We start from the raw sequence: 20,901 nt of genomic DNA on the forward strand, positions 1-20,901 counted from the left end.
GAAGACAACTCTACCTAATACAAAGTGGTTTGGTTTGGGTTTTTTTTGTAATGTAGGGGTTAATTTAAACAGTTATATGAAGTTATTTTAGGATTACTTCCCTTATCTCTCAGTTATAAAAACTGTACGAAACATTTTTTAATTTTTTTTTTTATTTAACAAGTCAAGACTATTTATTTTTTTTAAAAAGGAGCTAACTACTTCAAGGGGACTCTTAACTCTTCTTACCTGTATAGGTTCCAATGAATACCATTTTCTAGTAAAGGCATCTTGGGTGGTAATGTTTTATAGTGCCTAACAGAACTTCTTGAATGTGGTGGAACGCAAAAGAAAACAGAACACAAAAACATGCCAGAAATAAAAAGACAGGTAAAGGTAAGCCAAGACTGACCAGAACATAAAATAAATGCATAATATTCTACTACGTTTAATAGCTGTATGAGTAGACTTCTCAATATATGTTTTTCTCAACTACTGTGACAGCTACCTGGGGGAAAAATTTTTATATTTACATTTTTGTTAATCTAATCCATGAACTCATGACAATACTAGTAGAGTTCAGATTTTTTCCTGTAATGAAAGTAATCCAAATTCCATTTATAGAGATTTTTAATTACAATACACAAGCTGTTGCAAAGGATTAGGTTGATATTAAACTTGCTCTTTAGTTCTCTTAGCAACGCCCTACTGAGATCTACAGAGACTTTAACCTCTTCAGTAGCTAAGCATGAAAAGCTTGCTAAAACAGTGATATATAATATCACAAACTTAATTATAGTTGTATTAGCATCTGGCATTTTTGAATGTGGAAGTCTTTTGGAAGTGGTGTATCAGCTTCAAACTCTAAGAGTAATTAAATGCTATTAACGAGCTAATTAAAAAAAACTAGGAGATCTACTGCATCAACCAGCACAGCAGTACTCTGAGATGTTCCATGACAACTGTCTAATATCATAACTTACAGTACATGAGATTTTAGAACAGGAGATGTTTGCTTTATTATCCAGCTCTACCAAATGATCAAGGGAGAAATTTAAAGGCAGAGAGTGGCTGTTGAATGGGAATCATCGCCATTTAATGGTTAAGGGTTAATAACTAAGTTCTAACAATTTTCCACATATCCTATCAGGACACAGCTGAAGGACCAGCAGCCTTGAGGATTTTGCAGCTTCAAGAACAGTCTGTCCTAATGGGACATTTTGATTACTGTCCAGGCTTGGACCACAGATCAACATTACACACCCAGCTGTGTCACAGACAGATGAAACAACTCTGTGCCTGGAAACCGTAGTGCTTGTAAAACCCTGAGGGATTTAACAGAGGAGCTTTGACCCTTCTTGTATAGGCTTAGCGGTCACCACTGCTGCCATCTCTACCAGAGGTCACTGTGACGTTGCAAAGTTGGAATAAAGGAATGGCTGTCCATCAGGTCAACCCTGGCACAGCAGCAGATACTACCAACCAAAACGGGTGTGACCTAACACATGGAATGTGACAACCCATCGTCTATGGCACAGGTACACATGTCCTTCCACCATTTCTGGTATTAGTCAATAATTGCATACAGATGGACAGGACGGACAGCCAGGACTAGTATTATTCTAAACTGGTGTATTAAACTGACCATATATCTTAACTTTGTAGCTTGGACTATCTCATATTAATATTTCTTTCATTTAACATGAAACCCTTAATATTTCTTTCCCATTTTAAGCTGAAGCTCTCTCAACAATAAATTAAAACATTATTCAGCAAGATGTCTAGAAAACAAGGATAAAGCCTTATGATGTTTCTAATGGGTATAAATGTCAGGCCACTACAAATCAGAAAGGATGTAAGATGGCAACCAATGCGCAGATCAAATTTTTGTTGAAAGGGTTTTTGAAGCTATTCAGTCGATGATGGATACTGACAATTTTCTGGATATTACTGAAATCTGGAGTAGGCTGTATAAGCCTCAGAGTTAAATTTTAAAATCTATCATCTTCTATTGCCCTTATATTCACCTTCAATGCATTATTAAAAATACCATTCTGTTTTATAGTATATCGTTACTGGTACTTTAAAGGGATGAATTTGTTAATTTTCTTGGTCATAAAAAACAACAGCAATAATTAGAATAACGAAAAAGGCAAGAAAGAGCTGTGATCTCCGAACTCAGTGTAGCTCTTACCTAAGTCTGTTGCTGCCCATGCACAATTTTTATCTGGTTAACTGGACAGACAGGTTAGTAGATTTGTAAAACTATTGGAAATCTATAGAGGCTGGGCAAAATTCATCAAAAGTTCATAATACAGCATTTACTTTGTGAATTAAGTGAGAATTTAAGCATTGTCATTGAAGAATTCTAATGAAAATTAGAATCTTTAAGAGGGAAAGGAAAAAGCACAGAGCTGGGGGCAAGAAGCGGGGTGAAGCTATAGAAGATGCAGTAGAAAGAGAAAGGCCACAGGAAGGAGGCAGGAAAGGTGTTCTTATATGACAATAAACAGACATAACATAATAGGCAGTGAAATAAATTATTAACCTTTAAAACCTAAAATGTTGAGGAAAAAGCTTTTTCAGCCGAAGTACGAGAATGAAACTCTTTCATCATAAAAACTTAAATTTTAATTTAACAGATTCAGTGATGTACAGATTATTTTGAAAATTTTTGTATTTATTATTTTACCTTTATACTACTGTGCCTTATAACAGAACCCTATCACAGCATCTTCGATGTTGTTTCGAATTTGATAAAGAGAATTAAAGCAACCCAAGGCATATTAAATAACCCTGCTACTCTGTTGGGGAAAACCCTATATCAAGTAAATTAATAACTGCATTAGGCTACATGGTTTTAAAAGACAGTTTTAAACATAAGCACTGATGTAAAACTCTTAGCAACACCAAGATCCCGAACAGAAAAACAGTTAATTACTTGGTTGAAGTAGTTGAATAATTAACTACTTTAACTTACATATTTACTGATTCTAAATGTAAGATTTTCTATACAATCTGACATGAACTTTTAACAATGTTAACAGATGTGGTGAAAAAAAAGGGGAGGGGATGCAAAATGAGATTTGTTAGATAAAAGATATTTCAGTCCCATTTAGTTTCGTAACACTGGGAAGGGCTGAGACAGGGAGCTCCAAGCTTTGGAACAAGCGATTGATGAAGACTGAAGATGAGCCCAAACTACAAAGTTTATGCCTGGATCTAATTTATAGCACAATTTTTGGACGCAAAACCAAGTAATATGAGACCCCTCAAATCTGGGGTTCCCAGTGAGCCCTCATTAATCACTGTTCTTTCCTCTACAAGTGACCAAAATCAGCATGAGATTAGGTGTCACAACAAGTAAAGATTGCTGGCTTGTGTGTGGCTGTAATATAAATATAAAAATGCAAATAAAAGAAAACATAAAAACAACTAAAACCGACTGTTTGAAATTACAACAACACTGTCATGCATTGTGAGACCTGGACTTCTGTGACTAGACAGAAAATCTACCACAAAATACAACTGCAAAATCAGAATTTCTTCAATTGCTTTAATCCTTACCTACTGAAGTTCACAAACATATAAACACATCTCAATCTGAATTAAAACGAACAAAAAAGAACAACTGACACCTGGATCACAGGGTACTAGGAAGTTCTTTACTTACTGGGACTAAATACTGCTATGGAAAAAAGTCTGGCACATAAAGTATAGACAACTAACCAGATGTGTTCATGATTACCAAATTCCTGTATTTACCTGATGGTATGTAGGCACTCTGCACTTCTTCCTCGTTTTGCTCTGGGCAGCATAAGAAGCTCACTGCACAGACAGGATGGGTGGTGAGTGAAACAGATATAATTATGAAGCATTAGATGACATGGTTTATGCCAATGATACGCAAATGAAAACATAAAAAGAAACAAGAAGCTTCCACCCAGATAGACAGTCTGATGATGTTCAAACCCAGACTGCACATTTCAAAGAATATGAGCCAAAAAATGCCTGTGATATAATTACATTTTCAAGAAATTCCTTTTAGCATGGCACCTAATTTTGTGGGATTTCTCCTATTAAAATTCATAAGTACCGTTTCAGAGCTCTTCACGACAAAAGGAAACCATAAACCAGCTATATTTCTCTAATAACCTCCTTTCTCATGAACTAATTAATGAAGAGATACTTTAGGGAAAAAAAAAAATGGTGGTTGTTTGTTTTTCTTCCTCAGCCACAAACATACATGAAAAAAGCAGGGAGGGTTTGCTACTAATTTACTGCAGATCGGTTTATGGGAAGAGTAACAAGTCACCCTTTTGGGAAAAACAAAAATATATGTTCACTGGAAATATTACGTTTGGCCAAAAATAAATTCTGACTCATAGCTCTTGACAGTATTTTGTAATGCAATCCTAAAAAAACACAAAGAATTGCTAATCAGCCATCAGACTTTTTGTTTCATATTGTTTCCAATTGAGAAACTCATCCATCTATTCTATTTTTCATTTACTGTAACTAAACACATGCTACAGCCAGCAAGATGGTAAAATTAATGCATATTTATGCCTATGGTAAGTATGACTATGATATGAAATATCCCTTGAATTAATCTTGTAGTTTTATGCACTTCAGCACAATCAGAAAAACCAAGCTCCAAACCTCCTAATTATCGTAAATATGAAATTAAAGCTAAACTTCATGGAAACATGCTATTTAAAAGAAGCAGGGAATCATATGAAATACTATGGCGACAAAGAGAGAAAAAATTACAAAATAGATAAAGCAGCAGTTGTTGAATGTATTTTGTGCTTCATGCCATTATAAAATGACCCATTTAATTGATGCATTATAGGTAATATTTATCTAAAATTCTAAACTGGGCAACTTGAAATAATGGCTTGTGAGTAACGTGTGAGATTTGACTTCGCATCTGGAACCATTAGCCTGATTTTGGTGCAACAAAATGTATTAAAGTTGAACTAAATTATTGTGGGTTTTTTAAGCAAAATTTCCATTCATAAGCTCAGAGGACTGACAGAATTTATATGCAGGTTTTCAAATTACAACTAAACATGCATTTTAGGAAAAAAGTAACCATTTTCTTAAGAGTTGCAAAGTAGATGCGAAGTCCACATTAAATCATAGGGCACCTTGTCAATATTTACCTTTGTGAAGCCAGAGTGTCTACTGTAATTGGCCCACGGCAAACAGTAATATAAAATTCATCCAGAAAAGGGATATAAAATAGCAAATCCACCATGAAATCCTCAAGTTAAAAATACAAAGTAAAAGAATCCGTCATAGTAGATTACCAATAATATAAGGTGATACTCACAGTTCTATAATAAATTAAGTCTGGTTTGGATACATTTAAAATAAAGACTATTATTCTAAAAGAAGTGTTTTCTAATGGGAGTATTTTACTACTCACATTAACAGATTTCATTTAGGAACAAAAGAAACACTAAAAAAAATGAAAAGGGCCGTGCCCTTGAAAATTGGATGATGATCCTAAATGCAGATAAAAGTATACTGCTTAGATAGATTTCCTAATAAAAAGCTTTCTCTAGCAGATTAATATATATATAAATATATATAAAAAAGGTAAAGTGGACAAATTAATTCCACTGGAAATCTACCACACCAGATGCTTTAGTAAGAGACCACAAGAGCTATTTTTACAAAGATCTGTTCAGAATATTCAATATTAATTTGGGACCAATAACAGATCATTAAGAAAATGATCAAAAGTGATCAGCAACTGTAATTTTTGCCTTGTAACTATTGGGTAATTACCTTTCAAACCAAGTTTATGTTAGGTGTCTACATGAATGTACTTGTTTAGATGAAGGGTTCAGTAAAGGAACAACCTATAATACGGATACTACCATTGATACTAATATATAATACTGAATAAAGATGATTTTTTTTTAAATCCTTGGATGTCATAGAGAATCTTCCTCAACAAAAGCTGGTACTGATCTTCCCTATGGTGCTGGTCTTATGTACTGAAAGATAGTGAAACTTGCAAGAGTTAAACATTCTCCACAACTGAAGGAATCTGGGGGAAAAATGAAAACAGGAAAAAGGAGACCACTGCAGACAAGATTATTACTCCAGGAGAGTAAGTGCATGGACCCATCTTTAAATCCTGAAAATAAGCCACGTGCATCCTTCATGTCTGATCTTTAAACTTCTGAAAAGTGTTTTCTGAACATCGAAAAGAACTGAAGTCTGTGTCTTACTCCTCTGAACAAATCCAGCAGCCCATTGCTGTTGTGGCTCTGGTCTGATGGCTCATTCCCAAGAAAGCCTCAACACAAGCCCTGCTCTCCAAGCATAATCCATGCATATATCAGCATTTATATCATGATTTGAGGCTTTACTGGAAGAAAATTTTCTTAAGACAATTAACTGTCTATATTTAGTTCTACTGACAAAAGCTACTTTTTAATGTCTCTTCCTCCTCAGATCTGCTGAATAAGAACTCTATTCAATAAATATCTTCAGGAATCTTTTGAATATATCACTACATATAATAATTAATAACATTTGCAAAAGGTGGAAATTACTTGCATTAGCTTAACTATAAACCTGATTAATACATTTAAAATGCATTTCAATTCACCTCTGAAAGGGAATTCAGTACAACAATCCAACGTCTGTAAATACTTCTTGCCTATAAAGTTGAATTTTAAAATGTTCCAAATAACTCATTAATTCCCATACGTATGTTATCACATTAAAAAAGCAAAACAGGCAAGATCATATAAAAAACTGAACTAGTTCAAACGCAAAAACCATCTGTTATTCAATTTCTGTGTTGCTTCAAAACTGGACAAAGAGTTCCAGAGATTTTTATGGTTTACTCTTTACACATTTTCACATCTCTATGAAATATATGTTATGTATTGAATTTACTGGATTATTTGAAAAGGTTTTGTCATCTTTACTAATGAAAAATAGCAACTTCATGCAAAAAAAAAAATATATAATTCAAAGACATTACTAGGATAATTGTTCTTATTTGAATGGTAAAAGTTTGCCATTATAGCTTAGCTACATGATTTTTTTCAAAGTAAACAAAAAATCCACAAACATCGGTAATCTATTTGACTGTCATCATTATGTTTCCCAAATACTGAACTGAAATACCTTTTAAAACCTTTGTCAGCTATAAACAAAACAGAAATTCTCATTTTCTTCCATTTTTTTCAGAATATATTCCTAGATACTTGAAAACAATGCCTAATAGGAGCCACAAAGCGTTCTCTGAGGAGTGTAGCCAGTGCGTGTATTCCAGGGAGAGATATGTGTGTGTCACGCATCTAAGATTGGAGATTTTTGCTCATTACAAGCACCGCAGCTATCCTTGCTATGCTTAGAGTACTGTACCAAGTTCACCAGAATGTTACTAAAGATGCTGTGAGACAGCATATATAGATGTCCAAAATCTCTAAGCACAGGAATGCAAATCATAGCATATGGAACTCCCAACTAGTAGGAACGCATGCCTGGTATTTTGCTGGCTACCAAAACAGATAAATTCTGAGTTACAAGAATAGCTAGGGCATACATGTAGATTTATGGTTTTCTAGCAAAAATCTCTGGGCTTCATTCATGAAACAAACAGCAGAATATCCTAGGACAAACACCCAAGAACCGTTAGTCTAGATACCTGCTATTACTATTAACTAGTACACGGTTTTACCAAAAAAGAGGTACAGATAATTTAACCATGACCCTAGATTTGTCAGTTAAAATGATTTCTCTCCTTTCCCCATCACTACCAGTTGCTTTCCTACTGAACACTTGAAAATTAGGCAAACAGGCAAAGACATTTCTAAGCTTTTTCCCAAGTTCAGGCTGACGATGTACCTTTCTTGATCAGACAAATACTGACTATCCATGTCTCTGGATCTGTAATCAACCGGCGTTCTGGAGGCATCATGGTGTCTAGTTGGAGAACGTGATCTTCTCATTTGATGAATTTCATCTAAACTCCTGAAAGGCAGAAATATGTATGATAATCTTGTTTTCTCATAAATAACACATCTTAATGGATTACAGTACAAGTTGGTTGAAGGAAGTTTTTTATCATTAAATTGCTAATATATGACTTCTAAAAAAATATCAGATCTTAAGATTAAAAAACCCCCTCACACCTGTAAGTATAGAAAGCAGCCATTTCTACCACATTTAGAAGTACATGCCTGTATCTATGTACACTGATGGATTCAGTAGTGGCGTTTTCAAAGTCTGAACTTAAAGAATAACTGAGATAACATAAGAAAGGATAATACATCACAAGAAATTAAGTTTTATGCATTTGTAGATTCATAGCCCGGTTTCTAAAGCATTGATTTTGGGCTGTCAACTTTTTGCAGGTGTCTCCAAGTATCCTTTAAGAAATTCTGGGATACTCTGCAGCAAACTCAGTGTTATACAAAAGGGGTATGATTTTTTTATAAATGCAGGTAAGTTCTGGCCTCCATGACAGTAATTTAAAGCTCTCTTCACATGGAAAAGAACAAGAAAAGAAACTACTACTTAAAGGGCAGATTCTTCCTCTAGTTTAATAACAGCCATTGAAACAAGAAGCATTAGTTTTTCCAATTATAGAATGAAAGGATGGATGGAACTGACTATGAAATCTTTCATTTGTGCATTGCGCTTGTCAATAGAAAGATACAACAAGAGCACATATAATTGTTTGCAAAAGCAGAATGAGGAGTTCTCATTCTCTCTACTATGAAAAAAATGAGTCAGAGCCACAGCCTGATGTGCAACGGTACTCTTTTATTTCTAAAGGATGCATCACTGAGAAATGCACTAAGGATGCATTACTGAGAAATGCAACAGCATGTGATTTGGTGGGTAGTAAAATAGCTTCATCTGTAAGAACTGATGTAACAGAGGAGGATGTATGCAGGGACATAAGAAGCACACAAAATTTCAATGCACAAGAACAGCATATATGGTTTGGAGGATGGAAAGGCACATGTAAAATAAGGAGGTGATTGGTGACAGCTAACATGGCTTCCCTAAAGGCAAATCGTGCCTGACAAATTTGGTCACCTTCTATGACAGCGTTACAGTGTTGGTGGATAAGGGAAGAGCAACTGACATCATCTACCTGGACTTGTGCAAAGCATTTGACACTGTCCCACACATGATGTCCTTGTCTCTAAATTGGCAAGACATTGATTTGATGGATGGATGAGTCAGTGGATAAGAAATTGGCTGGATGGCCACACTCAAAGAGTTGCAGTCAACACTTCAATGTATTAGTGGCAACCAGTGACGAGTTGCGTTTCTCAAGGGTTGGTATTGGGACCGGTGCTGTTTAACATCTTTGTCAGCTACACGGACAGTGGGATTGAGCGCGCTCTCAGCAAGTTTACCAATGACACCAAGCTGTGTGGTGCAGTCAACACACTGGAGGGAAGGGACACCATCCAGAGGGACCCGGACAGGCTTGAGAGGTGGGCCCTTGCAAACCTCCTGCAGTTCAACAAGGCCAAGTACAAGGCCCCGCACCTGAGTCACGGCAATCCCAAGAACAAATACAGGCTAGGCAGAGAATGGATTGAGAGCAGCCCTGATGAAAAGGACTTGGGGGTGTTGGCTGATGAGAAGCTCAACACGAGCCAGCAACATGCACTTCCAGCCCAGAAAGCCAAGTGCATCCTAGGCTGAATCAAAACAAGCGTGGCCAGCAGGTCAAGGCGGATGATTCTGCCCCTCTACTCCGCTCTTGTGAGATGTCTCCTATGAAGACAGGCTGAGAGAGTTGGGGTTGTTCAGCCTGGAGAAGAGAAGGCTCTGGGGAGACCTTATAGCAGCCTTCCAGTACTTAAAGGGGGCCTACAGAAAAGGTGGAGAGAGACTCTTTATGGGGGAATGTAGTGACAGGACGTGGGGCAACAGTTTTAAACTGAAAGAGGGGAGATTTAGATTAGATATTAGGAAGAACATCTTTACTGTGAGGGTGGTGAGACGCTGGAATAGGTTTCCCAGAGAAGTTGCGGGTGCCCCACGCCTGGAAGTGTTCAAGGCCAGGCTGGATGGGGCTTTGAGCCTTTGAGTCTAGTGGGAGGTGTCCCTGCCCATGGCAGGGGGTTGGAACAAGATGATCTTTAAGGTCTCTTCCAACTCTAACCATTCTAAGATTCTATGAAAAGAAGAAGCAAGATTATCAGGATTCTTAATTGGGAGGAGAAGTTGATTTTCCAGAATATATCATAATTTTGAAACATCACAGATGTCTGGTATTAAATGACTGGTGATGGAACTCCAAAAAAAACAGACACAGAAACGATGGATAAGGAAAGTAATGTAGCACAAAATTTTGCACACAAAATTCAGATGAGAAGGGTAGATTTTCAGTAAACTACACAGCTATTGGGCAATAACGTTGCTAGTGCAACACTGCAAGCTCTTGCACTAATTCAAGAACAAAGCTTCCTAGAAATTGGAGGAAAGGAAAACTGGTAAAAATTTGTGTAATTTTTAGGGGTCCATGAGAGGTTGCAAGAGAAGCTTATTGTCCTGCACAATAAAACAAGTAAAATCAAGTGGGTCAAGTTTTGTGCTTAAACAGTTCGTGTGGCACTATTCAGAAAAAGCATAAAGCATGCAAATAAAAAGCTCAAAAAGGATTCTCCTGTTAATAGGTTGTCTATTAAAAGCAGTAAATGCAGAAAATAGAGGTTTATAAATCAAATCACTATCTGATTCTGGAAAGTAATTTTTACTTCTTCCAGTAAAAATGTCACATTATAAATACAGCTTGCTGTTACTTCAAAATTAGTTCAATTCATAGTTAGTATACAATTTGTATACGACACTATTTATTATCCTACAAGTACACTTAAGTGGCTTCACACAAGATTCAGCCACTGACTGGAAAAACATTTCCAAACTTACTTACTAGTTATGGTACACAGATGATGAATCGCAGAGAAAATATCAGTACGAAGAGGTAAATCTTATAAAGTCACGATTCATCCCATGAGTGCTCTTGAATGACTAATAAAAGCATACATCGAGTTCAAATACTACACTATTAAATTCAGATACACAAAAAGGTTTTTAAATTGTGGAAAACTGCTGAACAAGAGAAAAGTTAATAATGACAGATTATACAAACTTGAAACCACCTAGTGTTTCGCTAACTTGTAAGGCCTACCTCTGTAATGGCACATTTGGTAAACGTGAACGGGTCCTGCCCTGATCGTCGCCACGGTGAGGAGATACTGATCGTGAACGATGATGTGTTGTTCTTTGCTGTTCTGGCACAGTTAGCGTTGTAGATTTACTTTCTCTAGTACTAGATCTATAACCTACTGGCAAGAGGGCAACAAAAGGAAATTAGAGAATAAAAGTCTGGGTTTGGAAAGAATTCAGATGGTTAGTCCTTCCAGGAACACACATCTAACGGCTTACACAACTTTCAAGTTGTTATTCAGCTGTTGTACATCCCAATGTATCATGCATCCAGCATAAATTACTAGCATTACCTTTACATGTCTACATGTACAAAGAAAGAGAAACAGAGATGATTTTCATTGTGTACCAGAAGATGTGAAGGAGTGGACTGAAATAGTTTTCTGACTTGGGGAAGAGTACCCAGAGTAAATTGTATTTCAAAATTGTCATACAATAGCAAATATTTGAAAGGAATCCAAGCAATGTAGGTTTACCTCATTGAACACATGGAGAATGCATGCTTGTGTACAACAGCACAGAGTCATCCAGGACTGCTCGTATATAAAGCATCCTTCTGACTCTTTTTTCTGTTAAATACAAAGATGTTCTCCTACTGAACTTGGCCAAAGCCACCTACTTTCAAAAATTACAAGCATTAAGAGTATATTGTATAGAATACTGGGTGTTGCATACTCTGCAGAAGTTTTGTTTTCTGAATACTATGAATGAGCTGCAAAGTTACTACTCGCAGTTCATTTTTACATAGGATTTAAAAAAAAATCAGAATGTCACTACATTTTAAAGCATTGATATTCCTGTGTCTTTTTCCATGTAGCACACTGTTTGCCTTGTTATACACATTGAATCCCATCCTAAAACAGACGATGAAGCACAATAAGATTAACAGCTTTTCAAAGCGTGCCTGTCGTCTTTCAAAAGGGGCCTAAGGGGATTTGCTCACTTCACTCACTCAATTCTAGACATTTAAATTAGATTACAAGAATCCTTTGACAGAAAATCCCTTAATGACAGAGAGGAAGGAAATCTAAACGAAAATTAAGGGCTTCAAAAATTATTGTTTAGATTCTCAAATAATAATTTTTGCTTCTTCTGTGAATTTGTCTAGCATGAAGTTCCTGAAATGTGTTATTTGGTTCAGATAAAAAAACCAGCCTGTATCAGAAATCTTCAAAATCTTCACCACTACAAGTATGATAGGGAAGGCAGATAGGAAGGAGACAATGTTGATAAAACAATTATTAGAGTCTTACTACAGACTTTCTGGTTACTGTCAGCTAGAAAACATATGCAGAAAGACCTCTGCAAGTTCTGCTATCATTTTGTCCCACTTTTCTGTCTTCTACTTTGTAGTATTGCGGCTTGTGTGAGAATATGGGAAATAATTCTTTTCTTCATTTCTTGAAGCAGAGAGGTGGGATGAGGTTAATAAATTTGGGAAACAAGAAGCACTATGCGTATTGATAGATCTTAGAGGGTAGGACTGGGCTTAAAGAAAAGCACTCATCTTAAGAACACATCTTGTAGCTCAGAAAAAAACACCAGGGACCGTAATGTTGAGTGCATGTGTATGCTGTTCTCAAAACAACACTGTTAGGCATGTCAAATAAAAATAATAAACATAATTTCAAATTTAAAATGTGACATTACTCAAGTTTGAGGAGGGCAGGGGCTATTGTTTGAAAACCAGAGAAAACTTGGGGGAAAAAACTTTTGGGAGAGCTCACTTGTAGCTACAAAAGAGAGCTCTCTAGTAGCTACAAAACCGGCAAACGCTTGCCACTTCAACGGCATTTTTAATGGCAAAGCTGCACTGAGTACTGACTGCAAAATAGGCCTGTAAAAGTTGATAGCATGCCTGAAAGTACCAAGGTTTATCAACCTTTTAACAAAGGAGGACTGCAATGTTTCACAGGTTTTGATGTACTGGGATGCTGGAGTACCTTACCTGCCAAAAAAGAGTTTCAGAGCTGTGTAATAAAATTAGAAAGAAACATAAGGATCTCCTTGATCTCAGGACAAGAACTGGGTGCAAATTTTGAAGTAAAAAAAGGGCTCCCTCAGGACTTCAATGGAGTTTCCCTCATCTCATGTACTAATGTTGCTGCTGAAAATATCTGGGTTTTTTGTCAAAGGAAGAAAAAGGACTACCTGTGACAAAAGCTGGATGTGTTCCCTTTCCCAGGATAACTAAATCCGAGCTGTATCTGCTAAAAGATATTTCACTTCCCAAACAAGCTTGTTTTAGATAAAATCCTGTCATCTCTATCAGAAGGAACACTAGTTTACATTTATTCAACACTAAAATCAAAGAAATCCAAAACTTCTTTCCAGTCTTTAGGCAACTGTACTGAAATACATATCATTTAAATATTAAAAGTAAATATACATTTCAGTTTAAAATATATTTCTAGAGTATCTCTAGTCTGCCTAAAAAAATACACCTAGGATTATCCTGTACACTTAAAAATCTGGTATAGAAAGATGATTTTATCCTATATATTCTCTTCATAGCCAAGCTATCCAGGGCACAATATCTGAAACTTGTGCACTGTGCGTACACAAAGCTTACAGAACAGACAATTCACATTTATCCTGAACGTTAGCCCAAGTATTGTCAAGTTGGTGAAATCGCATCCATACTTCCCAAGTGACCGTGACAGTGACAGCAACAGTAACATTTCCTCTTATCCCCAAATACAAAGGCTCTGTGCTCTCCAGAGTGAGCAGAGGAATTATTTGCATGGACCAGCATGATAGCAGCGATCAAGCTCATGGTAGTTTATGCAGAAGAAGTTTCTCAGTTGCTCATGGGAAACTGTCAGGTGTGACATGAAACGGAAGCTGGATGATGATGAAAATGGTTTTAGCAAGTGCTTGATACCAGAACTGTTTTGTTGTTGTTTTTTTTTAAGACAATACAGACAATGACAAGGTGTTGTGTTGATGTCCCCTGCTGCTACAGGAGGAAGGCGAGTACAATGCAACCATTTGTAGAGATTACATGCGATAGAAAAATAAATTGTTCTGAAGAGTTACCCAAAGCATAAGCAATACAACTCATTAAAAATACGCTTTGGGATATTGTCACCTGCATATCAGCTTTTTTTTGCTTTTTAATTAAGAAAGTTACTGAAGTTTTGGTTAAAAAGATAGGCCTCAAAACATCTTTTGAATTTATTAAATCTTTTACTGGTCCTTTACTGACCCTTCTTATATACTTAGCATGGGTGCGGCCACATGTGGAGTACTGGGCTCCCCAGTGAAAGACAGACATGGAGTTACTGGTGTGAGTCCAGCTCAGGATCACAAAGATAATTAAGAGACTGAAGCATCTCTCATATGAGGAGAGGCTAAGAGATTTAAAATAATATTTTCTTCATGCAAATAGATGTGGGCATACCAAAAAACCCTGTCAATATCAATTCTGTTAAAGCCGAACTTAAAGTTACTTTCAGCTGTTGATATAAACTCCTTTTATGAACAGTTCTATGAACTGACTTTAAAAAAATTATATATATCACTGCAACACAGTAATAACAAGTGAGGACAGTACAATTATATGAAAGATAAGACACATTTGTGATATGACATGGGAAAAATACGTTTCTTAAAATATTCTTGAAGTTATCAAAGTGCCATTATTTTTGATGTAGCAGTCTTTACTTCTATTGACAAGCAGCAATTTGTTGCCGCTTAGGAAAATAGTTTACTCTGCTATTACTAAATGCTAATATGCATTTGCTTTAGCCATTGGTAAAACATTTGAAATTATAGTTTTAAGGATTTCCAATGTTAGTTAAATTAGCCAAAATATTTTCATCATTCCTTTTTTAGCTTATGGTGGTGATCAAGTGAACTTCTGTGCTTCAACATGTTGCAGTTATGTTTCTTGTTTAAAAAATGAGCAATAATGCTTGTGAAAATCTTGAGATATTAAGAAGGCAAAATAACTTCCTTCTCATATGAATATTTCAAGAAAAAGAATAAAATAACAACTAGTAAGAATATACCTTTAAAAAAGACAGAGCTTATTTATCATATACAAGCACCACAGGGGGTAACACTGGCAAGCAAGTGGTAAAGGAAGGAAAAGGGGTTTTAAAGGGAAACATTTTCTTTTGCATGACATGTTGTAAACTCAATTATTATATTCTTACTTCTGTTAAGAAGGAATATCTTAATCCTAGACCAAACTAGTTGAAGCCAGCAGAGGCTATGCCCAAATGGTAAGAGTTCCCCTGAGCCACATCATCATCCTATATTATGGGGAAATATGGGTATTCGTCATTCTCTCCCATATGCATATCTTTCAAGAGAACGTGTGGGAAATCTGGACCAGACGAGACCTGCAGTGCACTCTGGTGAGGTCCACGGTATTGGGGGGCAGAAAGAGGGGAGGGGTAAAGGCCCCGCAGCACAACAAGGAACTTGCACGCAACTTGATTTTAACAGAGGGGACTGTTAGATGGAGAAGATACTGTACTGTTCAGTGCAAATGAAGGTAGCGGTCCAAAGTCTTAGAAGATTTAGCAATGTGCTAAGTTAGGAAGGTTGGATAGGAGGGAAGAAATGCATATCTGAACTTGGTGTCCAGGCACATTTGTGAATCTGTGCCTAAGATTCTTGAGCAATTCAGTAGATGGTGGGACTGGCAACCTTTTCCAGCTCTCACTGCAAAACACATTTTCATATGTTGTCTAGGCTGTCACACATTCGTGTGATGACTTAAATTTTCTTTCCATCTGTGCACCTAAAGCCTAACCCCTTTTAAGAATTCAGGTTGCACCTGCAAACAAACCCCACACACACTTATTTGTATATCCATTGCACACAGGAATTACAAACAGATGAACTCAATTTACAATTGCCAAACACGTATCCATTAAACTCAAAGTAGACAAGTTTGTGCTTGGTCAGGTCAGCTGCCAGATTATTTCTGATTAGGTAGACTTCAGAAGAAGTTTCCTCACCAGGCCTTTCAAGTTTCAGTTTAGAGACCCTCAGCTCATTGTAAATCCTACTGCTACAGATTAAATCTTGCAATTTTCTACAGCTATCTCAGAGAAAGTTTGGGCTCCTGCATTCTTCAAAGGAACATCTGAGCTTGCACAGCCCCAAGAAATTTCTGTAAGAATCAGTTACTCAAGTGCTGACCCAGCAAATAGAGTCCAATGCACTCAGCTGTCAGATGGAGAATGGTTTTGCATTGTGTTTGTGTGGTTTTGGTAGCTGGGGTGGCTCCTGTGGGAAGCTGCTAGGTAAGCTTCCCCCATGTCTGTCAGAGTCAATTCCAGCTGGCTCAAAGATGGACCCACCACTGCCCAAGGCTTAGCCCATCAGCGATGGTGGTAGAACCTCTGTGGTAACATATTTAAGGGGTAAAAGATGCTGAGCAACAGCAGCTGCAACGAGGAGTGAGAATATGTGAGAGCAACAACTCTGCAGACACCAAGGTCAGTGAAGGAGGAGGTGCTTCAGGCACCGGAGCAGAGATTCTCCTGCAGCCCATGGAGGTTAACAGTGGAACAGATATCCACCTGCAGCCCGTGAAGGACCCCACACTGGAGCAGGTGGATGTGCCCTGAAGGAGGCTGTGGCCCCATAGGAAGCCCGTGATGGAAGCAGGCTCCTGACAGGACCGGTGGAAAGAGGAGCCCATGCTGGAACAGGTTTGCTGTCAGGACTTGTGACCCTGTGGGGGACCCACACTGGAGCAGTTAGTGAAGAACTGCAGCCTATGGGAAGGATTCACATTGGAGAAGTTCATGGAGGACTGTCTCCTGTGTGAGCGACCCAACGCTGGAGCAGGGAAAGAGTGTGTGGAGCCCTCCCCCTGAGGAGGAAGGAGCAGCAGAGACAGTGTGAGATGAACTGATGACAAGACCCATTCCTGTACCCCTGCGCCACTGTTGGGGAGGAGGTAGGGAAAATCGTGGGTAAAGTTGAGCCCAGGAAGAAGGGAGGGTTGGGAGGAAGGTGTTTTTAAGATTTAGTTTTATTTCTAATTAGCCTACTCTGATTGGATTGGTAATAAATTAAACTAATTTTTCCCCAAGTCGAGTCTGGTTTGCCCATGATGATAACTGCTGAGTGATCTCCCTGTCTGTACCTCGACCCAGGAGCCTTTCGTTATACTTTTCCTCCCCTGTCCAGCTGAGGAGGGAAGTGATAAAGTGGCTTTGGTGGATTCCTGGCATTCAGCCAGGGTCAACCCATCACAGGTTTATTTCAAATAGTAAACAGATACCTTGAAGAACCAGCAACAGAAAAAAGCCCCAATTCTTAATACGGTATACTGAAACCTTAAATGTAAGTAAGTCCTATGCCAGTATCTACATTGCCAACTAAAAAAAATGAAATAATAAATAGTAAAAAATATTTAGAACCTATGATTTATTTTAATTTTAAATGTTCTCTCTCTCAGATGATGCAAAAATATCAAGATTAATCACTTCATTAAAGCAAATATCATTACTAGACACACCTGATCAAATTTCCCTCCTAGTAACTCAGGTGATAAATGTATTAAAGAAAGGAAAGGATCCAATCAACATCAAAGGAAGGAGAATTTGGCTCAGTAAACATCAAAATGAGATTGCATTAATAAAATACGTGATTTATTTGTATGGCTATATAATAAATAAATAAATTGCCTGATTATTTTAACCACAAATCAGGAAGGCAGAGAGCTTTCCCAATCCCACCATGATTTAATTCATTGATTTTCATCAGGAAAATCCACAGAAAAACTTATATGTTACTGGCCATGAGATAGCGACTCTTCAGTTAGGTTGGGGCAATTGGGAAACATATTCATCTGACTTGTGGCAACAGTCAAATAGAAGTAGAAAAACGTGGTATCAGAAATGACCCTCAAGATTTTCAGTATGTAAGGAATGCTGAACTAAAAGTAAAACCACGATAGTCTGTACAAGTATATACTTATGAACATTCAGGTAATGATAGTTCATGAAGGCTTATGAAAACTATAAGAGATACAGCCATGCGACATGCATCTTAATCTACAGCCATGCATTCTCAATAAAGTCCATGGGAGACTGCATTATATCTAAGTTTCAAGCAAAAAGCAAAATAAAAAAAATGCTTGCAATAAACACTGAAATCTTAATTACCATTTAAAAATGATTTTTTGAATTTAATTTATATTTTAAATAATGCTTGGAACATTATGCAGTAAACAATTAAACAATTTGAACCATCCAGTGGTTCACATATGAAGAACAATATGTAAAAGAAATTTCAATGAATGAACAGTAGAATTTTTTAATTCACCATGATTTAGGGCAGATACCATGGAATAATCAAGAAAACTGTTTTTTTCACAATGCATTCTCCGAAACCAGTATCCTCAATATTTTGAAATGTTATAAAGAAAAAATAAATAAACAAGCAAAAAAGAAGAAGAAAGCAGGACCATGCTGTTCACCCACGCACCTGGAGGAACAACTCCAATACCATCATCAACATCATAATCTGAGATGTCACTATCACTGATTGGCCGAGATCCTGCACAACAGTAAGGTAAACAAATACCTGAACATCTGGTTGTGTTATAAAACGTAAAAGTATTTTCATTTAACTACTGAAATAAAAAAGATGATTTTAAGTCTAAACAATAGAGGAGGAGAACTGAACTGCGGTGACTGACAGTGACGTTCCACAAGGCAGCTGAGACAATTGAACGCCTTACAGCTGCTGCAGCCTCCTTTCCCCTTCTCCTTCCCTCAAGTCCTCAGTAATCCTCTACTGGGATAGTTTATCTCACTAAACCAGCAAAAAGTTAACTCTAATAAAGAAAAAAAAATGCTTTTGTGCTATTCAGTGAGTAAGCTGAATCGGCTTGCCGAACAGGAAAGGAGAGGTGGCAGCATATGGTGAGAGAGGGAAAGAGGAAAAAGCACTGCCAGCTTTTAAAAAAGTTCAAATATCTCACGAAAACTAACCTTTAATTTGCTCACTCTATACATATCTTTATGCAGTAATTACAGCAGTATCACATTTTTATTATTCATTCCTGAATGTGCACCAATTTCCTATGCATTGGCTGGAATGAATGATTTCCACGTTCAAGAAAAAACAGAAAAACAGCTTGGAAACGTGTTTTAAAATAATCTCCCACGTCCTTCTTATTTCTAAATAAATCTTAAAATAATTTAAATGAACAAAGATATTCAAGTATTTCAATACATTAACTACTTTAATATGCCTCATACAAACCTAAAATCAGACTCACCAAAACAATCATACCTCCCAAATACACACAAACAATTTCTCTTTGCTACAGAAGTACACTTCTCATCTGGTTGTACAATGGGCATATTGGAGGTTGAGACGAACTTGATGAGAAAAAGTGCTTTTAAGCCTCATAAATCTTTAAGGACTTTCTTTTGTTAAATAAAAAAGCTTTTAATTATTAAAACAAAGTATCCAATAATGATGAACTTCATCTTTCTATTTAAAAGGAAATTTATGCAAACAGATGTTTGAACAATTTCCTTTTGCTAGTGAAAACCAAACCAATTCCAACAAATTTCACACACTTAAAAGTTACGCGACACAGGTGAAAGGCTGCTATGTCATAATTCGCATTTCTTTTCTGCCACACATTTTCATTACGTTTAAAGACTACGAAATAGTATTTTTATCTTGTATATGGAAGTTAAATACCATTACACCATATCCAGCATTTCTAATTTAAAAGAGATGAATGGAATTTGGACCTACTTTGTAATTTTTTGCTAGTGCTTTCTCCACCATGAACATGTCTTCTTGGCATGAAAGGTGATGGCTGAGGCAGAGGTAGTGAAGATTCATCATGTGTCTGTAACTTATACCAATGTGGTTCATCATCTAAAAGTGCTGTCTCCAGCTCTATAAGAATCTAGTAGAAAAATTACCAGGTTTTAATTTGACTTTCAACATACACACACACACACAAACACATATACAAAATATGCATATGTATATGTATTCGTATATGTATATGTACTCAAAACCAAACAATGAACTCAGGAGAAATGTGATTGTATGTATCACCTCTCCAAGAAATTCACTCTCTTCTTCTTGTACTCTTGGCTGATCCCATACGGTTATTTCAAGCATTCGTTCTCTAAAATCTCTACGATGTACATGTGAGTAGAGAAAAGTTTGGTTCCATTTTGGCTCTAGACTTTTCTTTACTGTTTTGGTCCTCCTTTTACTCTTATCACTGAAACATAAATATTTGTTGTAAATTGTTTGTAGAGAGAAATCACAAAATGCCATCTACTTATCAGCACTCACTGTTTTCATTCTTTCTGACCTGATAATGCCTAAAATAGAAAACTATTTGCTGTGCAGTGGATCACATTCATCCAAAAGTCCATAAAGTTAAGTTGATACTGACTTGCCTGATTCAAGCACAATTTTTTTTATGTAATTAATCTAACTATAACAAATTATTCAAAGGAATTCTTTACTTCATAAGCATCCATTTACAAGTTGATTCAATACATGGTAAATTACAACATAGTTTTCTGAACTGTAAAACTACTACCTTCTGTCTGGAAGAAAATACATTTTTACATAGGGATTCCTGGGGCGTCCATCTACTCTTGGTGGCAAATCTGTTGCTTGCAGAACATTTACTATTAACTGATGTCCCACTTTGTCGTACCACAGTTTAAC

General features: G+C 36.7%; 1 protein-coding gene across 50 annotated transcripts in view; it reads right to left on the minus strand.

Annotated features, from left to right (window-relative positions):
• The window catches only part of RIMS1 (regulating synaptic membrane exocytosis 1), a 342,029-nt gene that overhangs the window by 120,195 nt on the left and 200,933 nt on the right, over window positions 1-20,901 (minus strand). For 18 of the 50 annotated variants that reach the window (XM_063330171.1, XM_063330212.1, XM_063330194.1 and 15 more), the window contains 7 exons: window positions 20,771-20,901; window positions 20,272-20,443; window positions 19,960-20,116; window positions 18,670-18,741; window positions 11,174-11,330; window positions 7,861-7,986; window positions 3,745-3,807 (listed from right to left, as the gene is read on the minus strand). In XM_063330171.1, coding sequence (XP_063186241.1) covers window positions 3,745-3,807; window positions 7,861-7,986; window positions 11,174-11,330; window positions 18,670-18,741; window positions 19,960-20,116; window positions 20,272-20,443; window positions 20,771-20,901 — 878 coding nt within the window. Of the gene's footprint in view, window positions 1-228; window positions 307-3,744; window positions 3,808-7,860; window positions 7,987-11,173; window positions 11,331-18,669; window positions 18,742-19,959; window positions 20,117-20,271; window positions 20,444-20,770 lie in introns of all 50 variants that reach the window. The other 32 variants (XM_063330217.1, XM_063330203.1, XM_063330201.1 and 29 more) reach the window with 6 other exon arrangements.

This window comes from Chroicocephalus ridibundus, chromosome 3 (genome assembly GCF_963924245.1).
Source record: "Chroicocephalus ridibundus chromosome 3, bChrRid1.1, whole genome shotgun sequence".
Lineage (NCBI taxonomy): Eukaryota > Metazoa > Chordata > Aves > Charadriiformes > Laridae > Chroicocephalus > Chroicocephalus ridibundus.